Below are 20,818 nucleotides of genomic sequence, written 5' to 3' on the forward strand. Positions count from 1 at the left end.
AGTAGTTTACTTTGCTCCAGTGAGGTACAAGCTGTACCAGCCAGACTCCTTTTTCATGATGATGCACTGTGTCTATGCCCAGAAGTTTTGCTTTCAGAATTGTTCCTCCAAGCATGACTAGGATAAATAAGTTTTACAGTTTCTTGCTGTTATACTATATTATTTTAAAGTTTGAAAAGGGCAGAAAAGACCTTTATTGAATCCTCTCTGGTAATGACATTGTGATGTGATTGCATTCTGATTTGTCTTTGCATTGAAATGCACATATCAGGAAATTGCCTGCTGTTTTTCATAAGGAGATACTTCTTCTGAAGATGTGTTTATTTCTTTACTCTCAATTTGCTCTTAAGTAGCCTCAATAGTAACTCGTACAGCAAAGCCAAATTTACTCTTAGTGCTCTCTTCTGATGGATTAAAACAACGCTTGCTCTATTATGAGCAATTTCTACAACACTGAATACAAAAATAGAACTGGGGGAAATATCAATGTAAATGTAAGGATGTAGTTTCTGTTATTGCACTGAATGAGTCTGTCACTGCTATCTGAGCAGTCCCCAGTTTCCCTTCATCCCTTTTGAACAGCTAGGATTCCTGACTGAAGAACAGTTACCACCAGTATGAGTTTTCTTCCCAACTCTGAATCTTCTAGGCCAAGATCCTCTGATGAGACCATTATAACACAAGTCCTGCAGAAGCAAGCGGTCATGCTGATGTGGGCCATGGTGATCCTGCAGAATAGCTGTAAAAGTCTTTGCTCCCTTGGCTCTGCTTAGCTGATTCTTGTACTGTTGCAGGTTACTGACCACTGCCTTTTTCTTCTTGAGCTTGGGGAGTAAGAAAACCAGTGAGGACACCTCAGTTTCTCTGGAGTGACTGTTGCTTTCTCAATATCCTACAGAAATGGGACTTTTAGTGTTTTTGCCACTTCAAGCATCTGGCTTCCAGTTAGGCCTTAAGCATGGATTGGCCCCAGGGCTGCTTTACCTCATGCCTTGTCAAGACGCCCCAGAGGCTGTGCTTACAGCTCAGGGTCTGCCAGAGTGCAGGGATCCTGGCACTCAGCCTTTTCCCACAGATAGGCTGGGTGATGGCAGGCACTGTGCTGGCACCAGTACAGAGCAGGGTGAGTTGTGCAGGGCTTTAGATCTGCTTGGCTTCAGCAAGTCAGCACCAAAAGTGGCTGCAGCTCAGCTAAGGATCTGAGGCAGAGCACTCAGTGTTTGCAGCTTTGTTGGGGTGCAGTATATCTGTTTGATCATGCCTTAGGCTGGATTCTGTCTGGGAGAGGAACTGCTGAAGGAGGATATTGTTTTACATAGATGAATTTGAGAAGCAGTCTTGCAAGCTTCATTGCAGTGGCCAGTTCAGTCGGAGTTCCTCACAGAATCTAATCTCCATAGCAAGCAGAGTTGGGCACAGACAAAAGGCCAGCAGATTTTTCTGCCTTGCTTTGCAGTGTCAGTTGAGCCATATCAATGCAAGAAACAAGTTCTTATCCTAGAGTTAGACCATGCCCTATTCCAAAACTTAGAAAGGTAAGTGGAGAGAAATGGGAAGGTTATTGAATCTTGACAGACAACAGATCTGCGGCCAAGATACTGAGCCTGTACACTGCAGCCTTCCCTCCTGGCCATGCAAGTAAACAAGCAAGGGGTAGAGAAGGTACAGACACAGTCATGCCTGTTCTCCTTTTGTTTACACAGTTTGGTGGATTTGAGAGACAGAAATGGTGTTTCAGGCTACTTTGATTATGCTCTTTCCTATCAATGGATATTTCATGGTGCAAATTTTCTTGACCATTTCTTCAAGAAAATATGATGCTGAATCAGCCCCAAGCCATTTTGAGCCGAAAGGAACATTATTATTATTATTATTATTATTATTATTATTATTATTATTATTATTACTACTACTACTACTACTACTACAGGTGTTAATAATAATAACACCTGTCTCAGAGGAGGATTTTGAAAAGCACTAAAACTGATGGGGAAACCCTGGAAAGACCCAGCAGGAACAGTACTGGGTCAAAGACGAATGAACCAAAGACCCTTTCCCTTAAAAGACTGAGGACATCAGTATTGCTTGTGTTTCATAGCAGTGAGAATAAGGAAAACATAGCTCTGTGAGAATGCAGCTATGTTTGTTATCACTGACGTTTTGCTGCTGCCATGGCAAAGAATATTAAGACTGAAACACCACAATAGAAGTTAGTAAATAAATACATATATTCTATGCCTCACTTCACAAAAGAAAAGCATGCTGTCTAGATATGGGACCTGAAACCTGAATTGAGAGAAGCAGAACTAGGCCCTGTTATGAAGAATTGTTATGGGAGGAAAGAGAATTTATTTCACAGTATGTAGAATCTCTCTAGAATCTCACTGAGCTAGGGAGTGCAGAGCCTGGAATCCACTTCTCATTCTGGCAGTGCCAATTTGCTGGATTGCCAGTTAATTTGATCTTATTTCTCTGCTTTGTGAAGTTCTAGAAGCAAGGCTAGAATTATGTCAAATAGAAAGGAACATGAGTAATGAAGAATAACATCTCTCTAGATCAGGTGCATCATGCCTTTTGAAAAGCAGAAATTTAAAACATTCTAGTGGAAAGACTTTTAAAAGCCATCCTCTACCTGTTGCCCCAGAGTAAAATTTAATATTTTGACAAAGGAGGGAGGAAAAGGGTTATTTCAGAAATTTCCACACATCTCTAGTTTCTTCCATCCTTGCCTGCATGAAGACAGACACATAAGATGCTTTACAAGATTTCTTTTCCCTGATTTGTTTTGACATATCATAGATGATTTTAGATGCAATAATTTGGAAACATAGAGTTCACCTTTTGGTAGTTAATGCAATGAGGAGTGATGGGTGACAGTGTGGTGGTGAAAGCAGAATGCCCATGGCAGAGTGTTTGGAAAAAGAAGATCTTTAAGGTCCCTCCCAACTCAAGCCATTCTGTGATTCTGTAATTCCTCATTTAAACGCTGAGCCTGGATCTGCTTGTGTTATAATGTTACAGAACTGGAGATGTGGGGAGAGAGGCAGTGGCAGAAATGACAGCCGGCAGTAATGAGGTTGAAAGAATGCACCCTTGCAGCCATTTGTGGGTAACAGAACAGCTCCTGCAGCTAGCAGTACCTAAAATTAATAAATTGTGCAGACTCTAATACAGACCCTAACAGGATCTTTTTTAGTTGTTGCTCATAAAGTTTTCCGTGTTTTACATGGATGCTCAAGAAGCCCATTTAATTATATTGCCTTAAGAATAACCAAAACCACAAGTAACTAGATTTTTAATTCAAGTTTATTCAGACACTTCTGCTAGGTTTAAAAAGCTGAAGTGGGATAAAAATCATGTTATCTCCCCATGTGATCGACCTGCACAGATATTCCAAAAACCATTTGTCAGGATTGTCTGAAGCAATGTTCAACAAATGCTGACCTGGATATACTAGTCCTCTGAAAAAAATTGTAAACTATATATATGTTGTTTTGTAATGTAATGACTTTATTTTATGTATGCAGTAAGCACTCAGCAGAAGATAAAGTGATGCCTTTTGAAGGTTGACCTAGAACAGAGACTAGACAGAGCAAAAGAATAAAGTAGGTATTTATTAAGAGGCCTCAGATAGATACACCTTGAGCAGCACAACCCAAAATGGCCACAAAATGGGCGACAGGTCCCAGGTTCTCACACTTTTGTAAGTTTGGGTCCATTAGCATATTGGAGCTAATTTTCCAATTACAGTTTTAGCCCATGAAGTCCCATCCTCATTGTTTTCTCTCTTCGGTCCACTGTTGTTTATGCTCTTGGGCCTGAGATCTGAATAGGCTGTCCTTGCGTCCCCAGAGAAGGAATCGTTTTGTCTACCTATTCTGTGGAGAGAGCTTACTGTCCCCTAATCTGAAGCCTAGACTTACACACTAAAGCAGAATAGAATCTGGAAAATGTAAAATCTAAAACCTGAGGCATCAAACAGTTCTTTGTGTTATTGCTTTTAATCGAGAAAGGCATAGAAGATCTTTGGTAGGCAGAAGGCAAGATCATGTCTTAAGCAGGGTACAGAGAAAAGAGAGGGAGAACACATTGAAGTTCAGTAACTGAGAAAGGAATTGCAGGAACTTTTTTTTTCTGAGGCTAACATAGTAGGGACAGAAGCTATTTCCATGTGAAATTCCTGGTCTACATGTGTTTCAAAACTAAAAATCAGGTAGCCTAAAATAATGCCCAAAAGTCAAAATTGCCATGTGACTTAGGTGAAATTTAATTTGGAAAATGTAAAACCTGTACCTTTTTACTCAGCAGTTTTTACTGGGCAGCTGGAATTATGGTCACTTTGGAGAAGTGTGAGACGAAATTTTAGCTCCACTGAAGGACAATGTTAGATTTTACCGCTGTTACTGTTGAGAAGCCAGAACTACTGTGAGAATGGGGACTTCCCATTCAGAAAATAGCTCAGACTGCGTGGTCTGGTCTTGATTCATTTGCTTGTGCAAACCTCACTGCAGTGATGGGAGGAAAATGATCCAACTTAGTTTTCAAATCCAAAGCTAGATTTTCATGTCTGGCAATTAGAACCCACTTCCCTCCCCAAACGACTGTAAAGTTAACACATTTTGTCTCTAGATATTTAAAATCTAATAGACATTAAACCAAAAATGAGATACTTCTGCAGTGATTTTTCAGGTTGACAATGATAAAATTTTTTTTAAAACTACACATTTGGTTCTCTGCTTTTTCCACTGATTTCAGCACACAGTGAACTCCACTTTGTCCTGCCTGATTTCCTCTCCCCTTTCAGGATAATCTTCATGCCTTTACCAGTATCATTGCACAGAGATTTACATAAGCATAGCTGAATATAAACATTTATATGAACAGAGAGTTCTTTTAGTACCTGACTTGTTTCATTTCAAACACAGACATTAATAACCATGCATATATGTACAATGGTAAGCATACCATTTTATATTTTATATATGCAGCATTAGATAAAATAGTCCTGGCTCTTTTTCCAAAGCTTTGCTTGATTATTCTCTTTTTGGGTTTTTTTTTGTAAATTACTGGGAAATTGTGTTTTAAGTGATGCATACTTTTAAGATACATTCTGAGAGGTGTATTTATTTCAAATGTGCTGGATTTGAAAAGCAAACAAAGAAAAGAAAAAGGGATCATCTGATCAGCTGCTTCATTATTATTCTGTTTTCCTGATCACCTCTGCCGTAGTATGTAGAAATTGGCTGATTTATTTAAATCCCAGTAACTCCCACAGCATATGGTTCATAAAGTAGCATTTAACATTGTAACACTTCACTGCTGCTAGAAAGACTTGAAAGTAATACGTTTTGATGCTGTTCCTCGAGGAATAATAGAGTAAAACTATCTCTAATATTAAATCAACTGCTGTAAGAGCTGCTTTTGGACAGAGAGATGGTATTTTCCGAATGACAACTGACACAAAAAAACTCCCCCCGCCAAACCAATCAAAAAACTAACACAACCAGTCTTTAAAAAATCCCCTAGCCCAAAAGAAACCATCCTCAGAAAGTAGTTCTTCAACACTACCTTTTTTTCCCACAGCCTTGTGGAGCCCCCAACCCTGTCTGCAGAAAATGAAAGGGAGAGGGGTGGGATTAATGTGTAATTAAAGGGAATTTGGAAGGCTGAGATGTTGCGGAATGTTAGATCAGTAGCTGGAACAGCATGTGGTGTTCTTTAGGCAGGCTTCATTGAATCCATACAAAAAAAGAAAGAAGGGCTGCTTGCCTGTCTGCTCATTTATCAAACAGCTAGGCTGAACTTTCACAGCTCCACAAAAGTGTTTTACTGTTTGCTGAAGTTTTGTCCCAGAAATTAAAACTGAACAACCTAGCGGCTCTGAGTCTTTGCTGCATTTTTGACATCAGCCACCTTGTGCAAAGCTCTTGGAAACCAACTTAGGTCAATTTTTATGTAATACTAAGGGAAGATGGTTGTACCTTTACTAAAACCCCCCAAAAAGTACTGAAGAAATGGTCAAACATGTGACATTGTAATGTCTATATTTATATGGCACCTTTTGATCTAAATACGTGTTCCAAAGCTTTGTCATCTGTCAGGATTAAATATTTATCAGGGAGGCAAAATGGGTAATGGAGAAAAAAAAATCTATATTATTTAATCAATTTTAATTAACTTTATTGCTAGTTGAACAGTTATATTCCATCTTGCAGGCTTGTTTTCCTTTAATATTGGTTGGTGTTACCCCCAAAGAGGAAGCATTTAGTGATTTATATAACAAAAACACAATTAAAATGGATACAGATTTTAAAAGGAAGGAACTCCTTTGCAAGTAAATCTTCAAGGCTTACTGCACTTTTTGTTGCATGACTGTTCTGGCAGAAGACTTTTCCTACTACAGCAGACCCCAGTGAGAATCTGGTTCAATCCTTGAAGGTTCTGAGCATCTCCTTTCCAGCAACAACAGCAAAGCTTTTTCATCAGGATTAGCCTGGTTGATAGAGTCTCTGGTGACTTAAGGCACAATCTACATTCATTGATTTATTTCCTTAAATGCAACTGGCCCTGAAGAAGTTTTGGTTGCAGTAGCAACGTTCTTTTAATGTCTGCTGACACACTAGAGCTTGGATTCTTAATGACATCCTGCTGTTTCTGAGATCCACTTGTTTTCCATAGAGGATGAATTGATTATGAGGTATCTTTACAAATGCCATGATGAGTTTTCTTTGGTAGAGGTGATGCCCCTGTCAAAAAATGAAACCTTTTCAGAGAATCATATTTTAGGACAAGAAGTGTTTAGTGGCTGGTTTGTGAAGGTCTGTAGAGAATTTTGTTGATCCTGCAAAGTGACATAAGTAGTAGGCCAATTCTAATTACAGTTCTCCTTAGTTAAGAGGCAGAACTAATCTCAGATTTTAAAGGTAATATGTTCTATTCCAGTAACTTCTGAAAGTATTTAAATTAATGGTAGTTAATGAAATCATAGTGAAGTTTAAAATATTTCCCCCCCCCTCAGAAGTGGAATAAATCAAGAGCTTTATTTCTGATTTCTCCAACCACATATTTCGTAGACATCACAGTACAGTTTTTCTACTTTTTTGTCTTAAAAGTCCATATTAATTTAAGCATTAGTAAGTGTGTGTTTCCATTTGTCTTAATATCAGCTCTATCTATTTGCAGATAATAAGACAACAGTTTCCACAACTAACGACAAGAAGACTCGGAACAAGAGGCCAATCAAAGTAAGCAGTGTATGGTATTATTATCATCTCTCACAGGGCCCCATCTGGCTCTGGCTTTACTGAACGGGGAATGAGAACAGGCAGTTCTCATTTGTGCAGTTGGGAACTTAAAACAACTTTGGAGGTTCTATTGTAGTCTTTACATTATCTTATAGATTCAGCAGTGATCCTGCAAAGGTGGTCATTTTACTGATTTGATTAGCAGTATTTTTCATATTGCTTTTTATCTCAACTCACTTTACACAATATAAAGGACATTCACACTCAGGAGTAATGGAGCCACTGTTGGAGGCTGGGAAGTAACAACAGGTTAGCGTCGTGTTTTAGGCTAGAGAACAAGTGTCAGAACACTCTTTAAAACTTAGGAAGAACATGCATTGATCTAAACTGAAACTGCTCACAAACCTATATTTAACCACCATTTTTCCCATGTAATGAAATCCAACATACCTTTAGGTGACTAAAGAATTAACTTATTGCCTTGCCCAAAAGATAGGTTTTTCTGAAAACAGTTCATCCTAATTCCAGATTGAGAAACTGATTCAGAATTTAGAATGTGGTTTCTGGGATATTTGACTTCTTCCAATTGTTGATAAGTTGTGATTCTACCAATTCATGTAGAGGATACAACAATGTTTTTACACTTTTTTCTGCTTGTGGACTCCAAGAAATTTTTCCAGGGGAGCTTTGAATCTTTTTGTAGCAAGCATAAGGCCCCTCACATAATAAAATCTGCTTTTCTCATTAGCTTTCATAGAATCCTACAGAGTAGCAAAAGTGTAGTGCCTATAGATCACAAGTGAAAAACTATGGAGGGGGAAATGAAAATCTGAAGTGGTGTGTTTGAAAAATGTTGTGGGTAAAGCTTCTCTTGCAAAATAAAGCCTGTAAAACACAATATGGCTAAATGCTGAGAATTAAATATGCTATTAGGATGGAGCTTACATACTAAAGCTAGAATGAACTGCTCTTTAAAGAAAAAAAGAAACTAAGATGCTAAAAGAAATGCCATTGAAGACAACTTTACTGTGGCTCTACTACTGTGTGTAGCTCTTCTACTAACTGGTCCATGCAAAGCAGTATTTCTTTGATGGGACAAAATGTTCTTCCCCCCAGCTTGATATTTCCTTAGTTTTTATGACTAAGATTTCTTTTTCTAGAGCAGACATATTTAAGTAACTAATTGAAATTTCATTTTAGGAATGGTCCCAAATGGAAATTCAGAGTTGTCATAATACCACTCATCAAAGCCACCAGAAACCTCTCAGGTGGAAATTCTGAGCTAGCCCAATAGCATACTAGGAAAGCATGATAGGACCATAATAAGAGAGTCAGGATTTTGTACTGAATATAAGTTTTGTGAAGACAGAGTGAAAGTGTGAACAAGATGCATTGTGGACATATTCATATGAGTACCCCCTATTGCCCATCAAATCATCCTGGCATCAGCTGCAACTTTTGTTACTTGTCCTTACATTAAATGAAAGGAGTGAGGACTGCTCTATTTCCAAACCAGAACTCCTCCACTCCAGGAGTCTCTCAGAGGGCAAGACACTCTTCATCTGCTAACTAGGGGTGTCCTGCAACTCCAAAAGCTGTCTCTTTACTCTCACTGGGACTTAATATTTCTTACACAATTTCCCTGTAACCTGCCCGCCTGTCAGAGCAGCTTTCAGGTCACATACTCCTTTCATGCCGCTTGTGCAATGGTTCTGCCCCCTGTCTAGCAAATAGGGTTTCTGTCATGCACACAGAGACTACCTGTGTGCCATATTTTAAGATAAATACTCTCCTTGGTGGACGCAGCACAGCTGTAACTGAGCTCTGGTTTTGTTTTCAGAAACATCTGACTGCATTCCAGTTAATTGTTACATAAAGAAATTTAAGCATTAACACTTCAGTCCCTTTATCACCAACTGTGCTGACCAATTGCTGCCAGTATTATTTTTGTTCCACTTCCCAGCTACTGCCAAAGGGAATTCAGTCATAGAAGTGGTTAAAATTATCTGACTTCACACTGTTCTGCCTTCAGTCTTTTTATAGCACAGCTGCCTTGGAACATTACTAAGTTCAGAGCTGCATTGGTGGTGCACATCAGTGGAGAGCTTTCTGTTTTGCAGCTGGTTTACTGATGTGAGAATCCAGATGCAGCTGTTCTCTGTCACACTGAGCTTAGAAACAGTTCCACCACAGGTGAGCTGTGAGAAGGCTGCTGAACATAAAAGCCAGTTTCTTCCTGTATTGTAGTCTGAAACTCTTCAATTTGTAGTCTGAAACTCTTCTCTTTCAACTCAAACCTTCAAACAAGGTGTGAGTGGAAGCTACACAGTGTGAAGGGAATTTTGCTCCTTTCTTTAAAGGAATGCTGTATATAAGAGATCAATGAGGGTAAAAAGTATTTCTCTTAAACACAAAACCAATTTTGTTGTCTGCCTATTATTCTTCTACATATCAAACTTTCAAGCCCTGTTTATTGAACTAAGTTGAAGGGTTTTTTTCTGATAGGAATACAAAAAATAATTGGAGAATAATCTGTGTAAACTACTTCAGTGAATTTTTGCACTTTGGGATAGTAAAATTAATGAAAAAAGAAGCTATGTAAAAAAATTTTGGAGTTAATTTTGCTGCTGCTGTCTGTGTGATTTTAAACTCCATGGAAACCTCTTCTATGCAGTTTACTACTAAGTGAAATATACCATGAATTAAACACTGCACAGTGAAATTCTACTACATTTTCCAGGCTTGCTTGCTTTTTTTTTTCCTTCACTGATTTAGGGCAAAACTTGATACAGGACCGACCCCTATTTAAAGTTTAAATTATGTTTAAATTAATTGAAATTTAAATTATACAAGCCTTTCAGTCCTACATGCTCTTTTTCCCTCTTCCTGCCCTTCCCTGAGCAATTTGTGCTGCTGGCTCCCCAGAGCATTTCCTTTTGGGTTCCCCTACCCCAGATGTAGCACATTGGCCGTGTGTGAGTTTTATGGCCTTTATGTTCAGTGCACATCTGGCAGCTGCCAGGGACCAAACTGGGCGCGTAAACCAAGAGCTAGAGGTGTTACCCTTCAAGCTAAAACAAAACAAAACAAAACAAAACGTCTACAGCTGGTGTTGTAACCCTTTGCCATTAGTTACCTGTAAGAGGTTAGGAACATTCTGGAGCCTGGTTTCTTGTACGCAATGCATGTTTTGACCTAAGATCTGATGGGAAAATTTGGAGCCAATACTATTACTTTCTCAGGTATTGAAGCTAGGAAATTCCATTCATACCATGTCAGTGGAATGTTTTAAGAAATGTCACTTGGATTATTCAATGTTGAGTTCAATATAGTTTTTATTTTTAATGGAAAGTAGGGAATGCCCTCAGTAAGTATGGCTAGGAACCATGTACTAGAAATTTCCTACATCGCCCCAGGCCTCCTCTCAGCCCATGTCTGCTGATAGAAGAGTTTGGGCTTCCAGCTCTTTGCCACTATTTTCTGCTGGGGATTATGATATGCACAGATCTGTAGGTGAATGACTGTGAGCAGAAAAGGAAGAGTCACCAGTTAGTTTAAACTACTATCACTTACATGCTACTCTTTAATTAATTTCATTGATGACCTTTGTAGAACTGCCTCAAGTGAATTTGTGTCCGAATGAACAGATTTGGTGTCAGCACTCTGAAGCAGTAACTGACTGAAGAGTCAAAGAAGCATCCAGAGATGGAAATTTCTTGTGCCATCATAGTGGGATCCAGAAGACAGTCTCATGATGATCTGATAGGCTATAAGGAGAGAAGTGGAGGATCACTGAAAAATCTGTGTAGGATTTGGCTGAAGAAAAAGTATACTAGCAAAGCAATCTTGTGATGCATTTTGTAGTCACAACTAATTTAGTTGATGGGTTGGGCCCCTGCAGCTGAGAAACTGAAATGAAAGTTAGGAAATTACAGGAGGACTAAGGTGAAATCTCTGCTGCTTTGATGCAAGAATTTTGCTTGATAACCAGTGCTTCCACCAGCACCTGTAATAAAGCTGAGTGGTAGCACAAACTTGTCCCACAAGGCCACCAATCTGTTTCCATAGCACAGCCACACTGTAATTCCCAGAGCAGCCTCACAGACAGAGTTAGTGCTGTGTCCTATCTCTCACCGATCAAAGCCCAGTGCTTGATGCTAGAGTATGAAGCAAATAATTGGAACAAGCCTTTCCCCCCCTCTTTTATTTGAAAATTGAAATGTTTTCAATTTTTGAAACATTTCTGATCAACTCGTTTGCAATAAAGACTTGTGCTTTTCAGGGTCAAAACCAACCCTCAACAGCCTGAGAATCAGGGAGCTGAAATAACAACAGAAGGGCTGGTTCAAAGGATCTGTAGCTCTGCTTATTGCTGAACTAAAGGAGCAGCTGCACAGCAGAGCTCTGCCAACAAGTAGCATTAGGATCCTTTTCTTTTTTACTAAGAAGTTAAAAAAGTGGAAGTACATAATTTTCCTGCCCTATAACAGAGTCATCTTACTTTTACCATAAAGATTGAAAATTGGAAGCTCAATATATTACCACAGTGTTCTGCTGCTGAATCAATGCTTGTTAATAATGTATAAACTATTGCTCAGTCTTTTTTGGTGTAGAAATCATTTGCATTATCAGTTTCCCTTGCCTCTATGTATTTTTCTTTAATTTTCAAACAATCTGCTTTATAAAATACACATCTCTATGTATCAGGTACCATTATTATGGGATTGCAGTGAAAGAAAACTCCCAGTATTATGATGTGATGTATTCTAAAAAAGGAGCAGCCTGGGTCAACGAGACGGGAAAAAAAGAAGTAACCAAACAGACAGTGGCGTATTCACCACGATCCAAACTGGGAACATTGCTGCCAGAGTTTCCAAATGTCAAAGATCTAAATCTGCCAGCCAGTCTGCCGGAGGAGAAGGTAACACTTTGGAAATCTTTTCTCAGGTTGTCTTGGTTTCTTTTTTCCCCCTGCTCTGGATGAAAGCTTTGTCTAATATATAAAGACTTAAAACAGGAGTAAGTTTAATAATGCCTTGATTTGATTTATGGGGGGCTGAAGTACTTAATTTAATAGGAAGAAATATCTTCTCTTAAAAAGGGGAGCTGACACTATCAGCTGTACAATATTTCTAACACCCATGTACGTTTTTTAAAAAGTTACATTACAGACAGCAGGGCAACTTTTAAAATTATGTGACGTTTGAGAGCAACTTTTAAAATATTTAGGGCAGCCCTCTAATCTGTGAACACAGTTGATGGCAAACTGACAAACAGTTCTAATGCTTTCTTGGCTAGAGAGGGACTTAGTGAATTTCTTCTTCTAGAGTAGAAATTCAGAGAATCCTATTTGCACATATGACAAAAATGTTCTGGCTCCTCTTGGCTGAGCTTGCTAGGTTTCTGGTTCTATTCACATGTGTAGTATCAATGTGAAGTAGACAAAAGAATAGGGTTTTTTAGTTCTTTATGTCCTAATTAGGGCCACATTCTCGTCTTTGATCTCACTGAGGCTTTTTGCTCCTCTTACATTTGAAGAATCCTATTGACAGAAAAATCCATGAATTCAAAGGGAGAATTTACTTTTGAGAAGAAAACTCATCTTACAGCTAATCTAAGTACAATTTAACTTATTTCATTATTTTTGCAGTTTCAAAGGAAAAAACTTGCTTTTTCTGTGCTCTGTGTTCTGGTATTTTAAAAGAGGATTTCTTAAAGCCAAATGATCTTTTGTGTGTCTCCTTCATTCTTTTTCAGGTTTCTACCTTTATTATGATGTATAGGACGCACTGTCAGAGGATACTAGACACTGTAATAAGAGCAAACTTTGATGAGGTATGGTTAGAAACTGCAGTTGCAGTTTAATGATCCATAAGGTATCAATGGATTTGAGGCCTCATTTCGTATGTTGTATTACAGACTTAGGGGTTTGTGGTGCTCAGTGCTTTTCAGGAGCAAGGAAAAATGGCTGTACTTGATTATCTAATATGTGACTGATAGCACTAAATCTCACTTATAATGCTGGGTGAATTGGAGGAACAAAAGCAATGAGGATGTTTTTGCCCTCTGTTCTCCAGCAGGATTAAGGTAGCAATATCCCCTTACAAGATGCTGGACAATCCAGTTCTTACAACTCGAGAAGTGTGTCCACCACATCTTTTCGAAGCTTTTGTTGGGACTGAGCTGTCTGAAGGAATTCCTCTCTGTGCTCAGCAGAGCCAGGGCAGGTGTCACAGCAACAACAGTGGGCTCTGCTGGTCTGTTAACAGCAATGCAGAGTGGTGGGGAGATTACAGCCTCCCGATATCCCAGAGAGCCGGAGCTGAACTCTGCAGTTGCTCTGTTGTACTGCAGTGCAGCTAGGAGCACACACATTGCTCACCAGTGAACACCATCTCCTAGAGATGTTTAAGGCTTGTACCTGTTCATACCTCACTGAATTTGAGGGATTGCTAGAAGTGCACGCAGACAGCTCTGTCATTACAGCTGAAAAATAAAATGTTACTGGAATGCAAGCAGGTTTATATTACATGAGAAGATGGCTTCTTATCTAGGATAACAAATCTGGCCATAGAGATACTGAGGACCTGATTAAAATATGATATTCAGATCCTGGAGAAAAAAAAAATGGGTCTTTCAACTCTCTCTTCTGAACAATGGGAGAAAATTCCTTGCTTTTCTTCTTTAATTCTCACATTCTTTTGGTTTAAATCTAGTTTTGCACGACTGTACTAAGTCTAGAATTTTCCATGTGAGAAAAATACTTGACACATTCAGGACATTTAGGTGGACGAGTCTCAGAATAGTTTCTTAAGAGCAAGATGCTGTATTTTATTAATTTTATCAGGATCTCTGGTAGGGAAGGGACTGAGCATCAACAATATATAAATGGGAAATACTCTGCTACACATGGTGTGATTTGCTTACTTCACTACAGCGTGTGTGCAGAAAGTTATAATTCGTGAATGCTGGTGTTCTGACCCCTGTGGAACTGATCATATCATTCTCTGAATAACACCTTTATAGCCTACATTGAATTTTTTAGAGGTATATTTTGCTGTGTCTGAAATCTCTCCTCTATTTTTGGGGCTTTTTTGCTTTTTGCCACTTTTTCTCCACTTTCCTTCATAGTGGAGGAAAGATAAAATCCAGAAGTGTAGTGTTTCTTTCCAAAGCAAAGACAGAAAATGATATATTGATCCTTGTAAGCCATTTGTTATCCTCTTCTCCCTCCCTCCCTCCCTCCCTCCCTCCCTCCCTCCCTCCCTCCCTCCCTCCCTCCCTCCCTCCCTCCCTCCCTCCCTCCCTCCCTCCACCAAGGCCTAGATTGCATTCCTTTGTACACAGGGACAGACTGCAAAGAGAGAGAAAAAGGCTTGACATGTGGAAGCCAAAGAGCTAAACTCAGCAGCCACTGATGAAAGATAAAAATCCAGTGATTTCCATGGGTGTCTCTACTGCAGTGACACAAAGACTCCCTGTCACCAACCTCGAGTGTCTCCACACCTTTTGATTGATTATCCCATTTTGTGCTGCGTTACAGTACGAGCCTGTGCAGTTAAGGAACATGCCTTGTCTGTAGTTGCACCCCATTAGCCCACCTCTAAAACAAAAGCTGTCTAAGCACGATCATTTAAAGAGAATGGTATTTGTGGCCTTTGATTATTTTAATTTTAACATTCCTGCTTCTTCTTGTGATTGCAGGTTCAAAGTTTTCTTCTGCACTTTTGGCAAGGGATGCCTCCTCATATGCTGCCTGTACTGGGTTCTTCAACTGTAGTGAATATAGTGGGAGTTTGTGACTCAATTCTGTACAAGGCAATTTCTGGAGTTTTGATGCCAACAGTCCTACAAGCCTTACCTGACAGGTAACTGACCCCTTCTAGCTCAGCTGTCTTTGTTATATTACTTTTCTTCAAGAATGACACCAGTTCTCAGAGAGCTGCTTGCTGCCACCCATTTTCTGACTTTAAATCACAGTGTCATTTGAAAGGAGTTGAAGAGCTTACATGCTCCTCAAAAGATGTTCAGATTTTAACAAGACTTGTATTATGAAATACTTGGAGGGTTGGGGTTTTTTATGCAATGAAGGATACCACCTACTTTTTGGTTTCTTAATGTTCTGCTAAACCCAAACTGAATTCACTATTCCAATCCATATAGTAGATTTCAGCTGGTCTCCTCCTACCTGGCGTTCATGTGAGTCCAAGAATTCTTGTTCATAGAGGTAAAGCAGGAAAGAGCAATCCACAGCAAAAAGGTGTAATCACTGAATGTAGTCAACATGTTTTCCCCTCTGGTTTTACTTGTGTGCTCATCAGGAAGCTATCTTTTTCTAAATAGTCTTGTACACCTTTACTATTATTTGACTGATGTGTACTTGACATGGAGTAATTTGTTAAGAATATTGCTCAAGGAGTTTTTTTATTCATACTGTGTGTTTAGACCTTAAGATTTTAAGGTTTCTCTAAGCAAGGAAAATGTTTTCACAATGTTGTTCTGCTCTTCTATGTGCATTTCATGACTGCTAAAGTGAAAGTATTTTACACAAGACATCTGCTATAAGCATAGGCTGTTCTTGATAAGACATGTACATTTTTACAGGCTTTGCCCCTCACCCCCCCAAATCTATTTCATTGGAAGGATTAAACAGAACAGCAGTCCTTTTCTCAAGCTGCTTAGTTCTTTCATAGCAAATAAGGAGAGACTTGAGTGTGAATATAGACTTTTGTAATGCATATAAAGGGCCAGATTGTGGCTATTAAGCCATAGCCTGCACTGGAGGGGGTGAAGAAGGGTCTCATTGCAATGGAAGCTCCTGAAGGAAATCTTGCTGACTCAGCCAGAATCCTCTGAGATACTTCCTGGGAACACATTCTGGCTATCCAGAAAAGGCACTTTTTAGTGAGCCTAGCAGTTGTCAACCATCCCCTGTTCTCTTTGGGTGTTTCTGTGGAGCAGAGCAGGCTGATGTTTATTTTACTGCCTTGTTTTCCATGCAGTGTACTAGGAGTACAAACAGAAAAAGCTTCTTGGTTGAAAGGGTGAAGTTCCTTGTATCTTTTCTCTCTCATTTTTGCATTTCTAACATTGCTACAGGCAGTGCAGCTTTGTCTGTCAGAGCCAACTCTTAGGATCCTCTGCAGAACACTCTGCAACTGTTCCTTGTGAACTGTCATTTTTTACTGAGGATTCCAATGAGAAGGGCAGAATGAGCTGCCTACCAAGTTTAATAGGAAATGATGGAACCATCAGGAAACGGTAGCAAGAAAGAAGAGAGAAATTTCACTTGTCTGGGAAAGTTCCAGTCCTGTGAAGGGCTAAGCAGGCAGGTTCTGCTGTACCTCCAGTTCCCAGCCTTGTGTGGGCTTGGCCTGAAAATTCCTCCCCACCACCATCATCTCTCACTAACTGGCTCTGGCCTGCAGCAGAATTGCTGGTTGCTCCACTTGAATATCCCCTTGTACATGTGTATAAATGTGGGCATAACTGAGCTGAAATCCAAGCTTTGATTTACTGTCTTCTTTAAACAGTTGTGAATTCATATTTGTGGAGAGTGGGAATGATTTTATTTAAAATAAGAATACTGTTTGTAAGTATCAAAGCAATTGCTGAACAGAGATGGGAAGTTTTGACCATGGTAATAAATTTTGCCTTTCTTGCAAAAGTTGTCTGAAGTTTCAGAAATTTTTCTTCATGCCTACAAACCAAAATATATTAGCAACACTGCATAATAATAAGTTGTAAATAAATGACTCATGGTCTTCGCACGTTCACAGCTTTTATAGTGCAATGCACAGAGTAAACATGGTGTGATGTTGTGATTTCTTTTTTCAGTTTGACGCAGGTGATCCGAAAGTTTGCAAAGCAACTGGATGAGTGGCTGAAAGTAGCTCTCCATGATTTACCAGAAAACCTACGAAATATCAAATTTGAGTGTATGTATTACTCAATCTCTCTCCTGTTAAACTGGGAAGGATAATGTTTATTGATCACAAATTAATTGGAAGTGAGACTAGTGTTCTTTTAGGAATTAAAACCTGTCATCATTATAAATCTTGCATTCACTTAGAATCTCCACTTGTTAATGAGAACCGATCTCATTTAGTGAAATGAGGCACCACTCAAAATGAGAATTTCTTTTCCTTTCTTGTGGATTCTGATAAGAAATTAATTTTGTTGATAGTAAGCAAACATTAAGGATGATATTAGGCAAGGAAAATTATTAAACAAACCCTTAGGCTAGCAGAATTTGAATACAGCTTGAGGCCCTTGCTCAAAAAAGTGCCAGAGTTAGAAATGAAGGAGATCAAATTACCCTGTCACCACAGGAAAGGGCACTAGTCCTTTTCAAATGTGCTTTGTAGATGCCTGCAGTGCACATCACCTATTGATAAAGCCTGCTTTATTTCACAGCTCTCAATTCTTTGCCTTTCATGAGCACTAAATTCCACACCACAAAGTTAAAGGGGAAAAAAAACTAATTTAGGAGAAGGATTAACTATTTTGATCAGCGTGGAAAATTAGGTGAATATGTTACTGAGAACAGTCAGGATGGAAGTTGGAACAACTAATTTCAGGGTGTTTTGAACTGTTTACTAATTTGTTTTAAAAATTAAACAAAGTCTGAACTGCAGATATGCTTTACCACATCTTTTTTCAGTTCAAAAATATCAAGAATCTTCAACAGCAAAATCTTTGCCAGTCTTACAGGCAGACAGAAGGAGATGGACAGTGCACTCTCTAGTCCTTCTCAATCCATATTTTTTAACTGCCTTTATGCATAGAATGGAGGGAAAGCTTACTCTGTGACCACATATAACATCCCTTTGGATAGATCTGCAAATAGAGTCCTTTCATATAAGAAAAATACTGTGTGCACCCTGACTTTTACATGAGACTTTGTTGCTTCTGCAGCTGTTTCCTCATCATCGGAATTTGTGCCAGGGGAGGTACTGACAGAAGGAACTGCAAGCTTTGGTCATTTTTGCACTTCCCAAGACACTAATTTCAGACAAAGAAATGCACAATATAACATTTTAAAAGCTCATTTTTCAAGAATAGGAAATATCTTAATACAAGGCCCATATCACTTGCAAACAAAGAGCTAAACTGGGAAAGAGGACTGGCAAGTACCTCCTGGACCATTTCAGCCCATAATGTATTAGTATGTCATGCAAATTGTTTTCAGAAACTTTGATCAAATTCTACCTGAAACTGGATCAGAGTTTAGCCCCTACCAGTCCAGTCAAAAGGCTCCTCCAAAACTTAATTGCATGAAGATTTAGTAGCCTTTTCTCATTTCCACATACAGCGTAGCTATTGTTATTTTATGCGCAATTTTTCTTGCACCAACAATTTTCTTTCTGTTAAATAGTTCTTTCTGTTCTCTAGCTCCTTTGTGTAGCAAGAGAAAATTTGCTATGCTGAACAAGCAAAACTTTTCCATGATCCTCTGTTTCTCTTGTCATGTCATTATTCACAGCATCTATAAATAATTGCTTGTAATATGCCCCAGTAAAATTGATTGAGATTTAAGGGTTTAGGTCAAGGTTTAAATTAAGTTAAAGCTGGGCTAGCTGAGTGCATTTCATGTAGCCAAAATTTTGTATAGAAAACTGGATGTATAGTTTGTTGTTGCTGTTGTTCTTGTATAATTTAATACTTTCTGAAGTAATTATCCTTATTTAGCACAGTATGTAAATATGTATCTCTTCTTTCCTGCAGTGTCCAGAAGATTCTCACAAATACTACGGCGACAGACATCACTAAATCATCTCTGCCAAGTAAGTATTTCAATTACCCAGATTTGATGAATGCCCTTTTTACTGACTTTTCAAATAATTTTATGAGTTGACAGGTTGGACTTTATTCAGAGGAGGAGATCACATTAGCAGTTTGTCTCCAGCTTTTCTAGATAACTGGCAACCCCTGATCACTAAATTCAGCAGGGTACTTTCATGAAACAAAATTATTATTTGATTTGAAGAGATGGTTCATTTCCAGGAAATAAATGAGAGACATTCCATTGATTTCAGAGCTGCTTGTATTAGGCCAGTTGCAAAGCAAGAAAAATTTATACATGCCCAACAATACATTCCAAGTCTAATTGTATGTTATAAATGAAATGCAAATTAGTAAAAGGGGAAACAGCTTAACTGGGTTTTAAATAGACTTGTTCTTGTAACCACAGCAAGTGAATATAGCAGCTGCTCCGAAGTGTTTGGTTCTCCCCAGTTTACATCAGAATTACCTGTAAAAAGTCATGAAGCCAAATTCTATATAGTATAAAAAGGGAGAGACTGCATTGAATTAATTAATATTTGATGCATTTTTTGGAGGGGATAGGTTTTTTCCCCTGTCACCTAAAAGCTCCACTTTTGGAAGGTGTATCCAAAACCCCAGGTTAACCCTGTGAGGGGTGAAGCCCACAAAAAGAAGCTCTAGGAAAATAAAAAAAGACTCCTGCGAGGAATTTTTCTAGGTTTCTTCTGCCATTATTTTAGTGGTGGTGATAGAGATACTTGAGCTGCCTTTCCCCAAATACCATAGATCATCACTGCACCCTGGAGGTCCATAGCCATTCAGAGGAAATCAAGATAAAGAAACCACAACCTTCTGCATCAAACCTGGGATCAAATCTCTTAAGTGGAGAACTCTTCAAGTGCATCACTCCCTTGGGGAAGCTGATAACATTGCATCTCTGCTTAACTTACAGAGATCTGTGTATATGACCATGGCCTTGTGTCACTTCCTTTACTCTGTCCATCCTCCTCATTACCAGCAGCAGATCCCTGTCTCAACCAGCCAAGACACGGACCTGATGAGGAGGTCTCATAACCTTTTCATGTGGCTGAGGGAAGAATGAGAGCCTTCACAGACTGGGAGAGGGGAGGGTGCGAACCTGAATGGGGTTTGTTTGGTATTGGTTTGATTTTTTTTGTTCTGAAGCTTGAAATGAAAACCAGCAGAGCTGTTAGAGATTGAGGGGTCTAGCAATGGCAGCATCAGATTAGTGTTGCTCATTAGAGTTTGTGGTGGATGCAGTCAAAATACTTGCAGTTGATTAAAGCAGGCAGAATGACTGAAGAGTTCTCTTGTTACAGGGCCCTGTAATATCCATAAGACATCAATTTGGAGGGTGGGGGTCCATGAGGAGAATCAACTTAGTGAGCCCAGCTAAGGAAGCGTAAAAGGGGATAAAGCCTATTTTTTAACCTAATAAAGCATGAACTAATGAATAGATTGGATTGGATTACAGGCATCAAGAACAGTGATCCACAGTGCAGACATCACATTTCAAATGCTGGAGGACTGGAGGAATGTGGATCTGAATAGCATTACCAAACAAACCCTCTATACTATGGAGGACTCACGGGATGAACACAGAAAGCTCATCATACAATGTAAGAGCAGAATCTTCAAATAAAGCCAGGTGAACTTGGCTTCCTGCTGCAAAGCTCAGAGAAAGTAGTGCTGGTTTTTCAGCCATTGGTTTGCTTGGAGGCTTAAGATAAATATAGAGACATTTACCAAAATGTGAGGCAAATCCCTGTCAAGGTCTTATGTTTTGG

The 20,818-nt window shown here is 39.1% G+C and overlaps 1 protein-coding gene across 2 annotated transcripts in view; it reads left to right on the forward strand.

Annotated features, from left to right (window-relative positions):
* Positions 1–20,818, forward strand: part of RFX4 (regulatory factor X4) — an 87,690-nt gene that overhangs the window by 36,605 nt on the left and 30,267 nt on the right. For both annotated transcript variants that reach the window (XM_063154375.1, XM_063154374.1), the window contains exons 5-11: positions 7,183–7,244; positions 11,952–12,165; positions 13,002–13,079; positions 14,949–15,112; positions 17,082–17,182; positions 18,972–19,030; positions 20,506–20,650. In XM_063154375.1, the coding sequence (XP_063010445.1) occupies positions 7,183–7,244; positions 11,952–12,165; positions 13,002–13,079; positions 14,949–15,112; positions 17,082–17,182; positions 18,972–19,030; positions 20,506–20,650 (823 nt within the window). The remainder of the gene's footprint in view (positions 1–7,182; positions 7,245–11,951; positions 12,166–13,001; positions 13,080–14,948; positions 15,113–17,081; positions 17,183–18,971; positions 19,031–20,505; positions 20,651–20,818) is intronic.

This window comes from Melospiza melodia, chromosome 4 (genome assembly GCF_035770615.1).
Source record: "Melospiza melodia melodia isolate bMelMel2 chromosome 4, bMelMel2.pri, whole genome shotgun sequence".
In the NCBI taxonomy this organism is placed as follows: Eukaryota; Metazoa; Chordata; class Aves; order Passeriformes; family Passerellidae; genus Melospiza; species Melospiza melodia.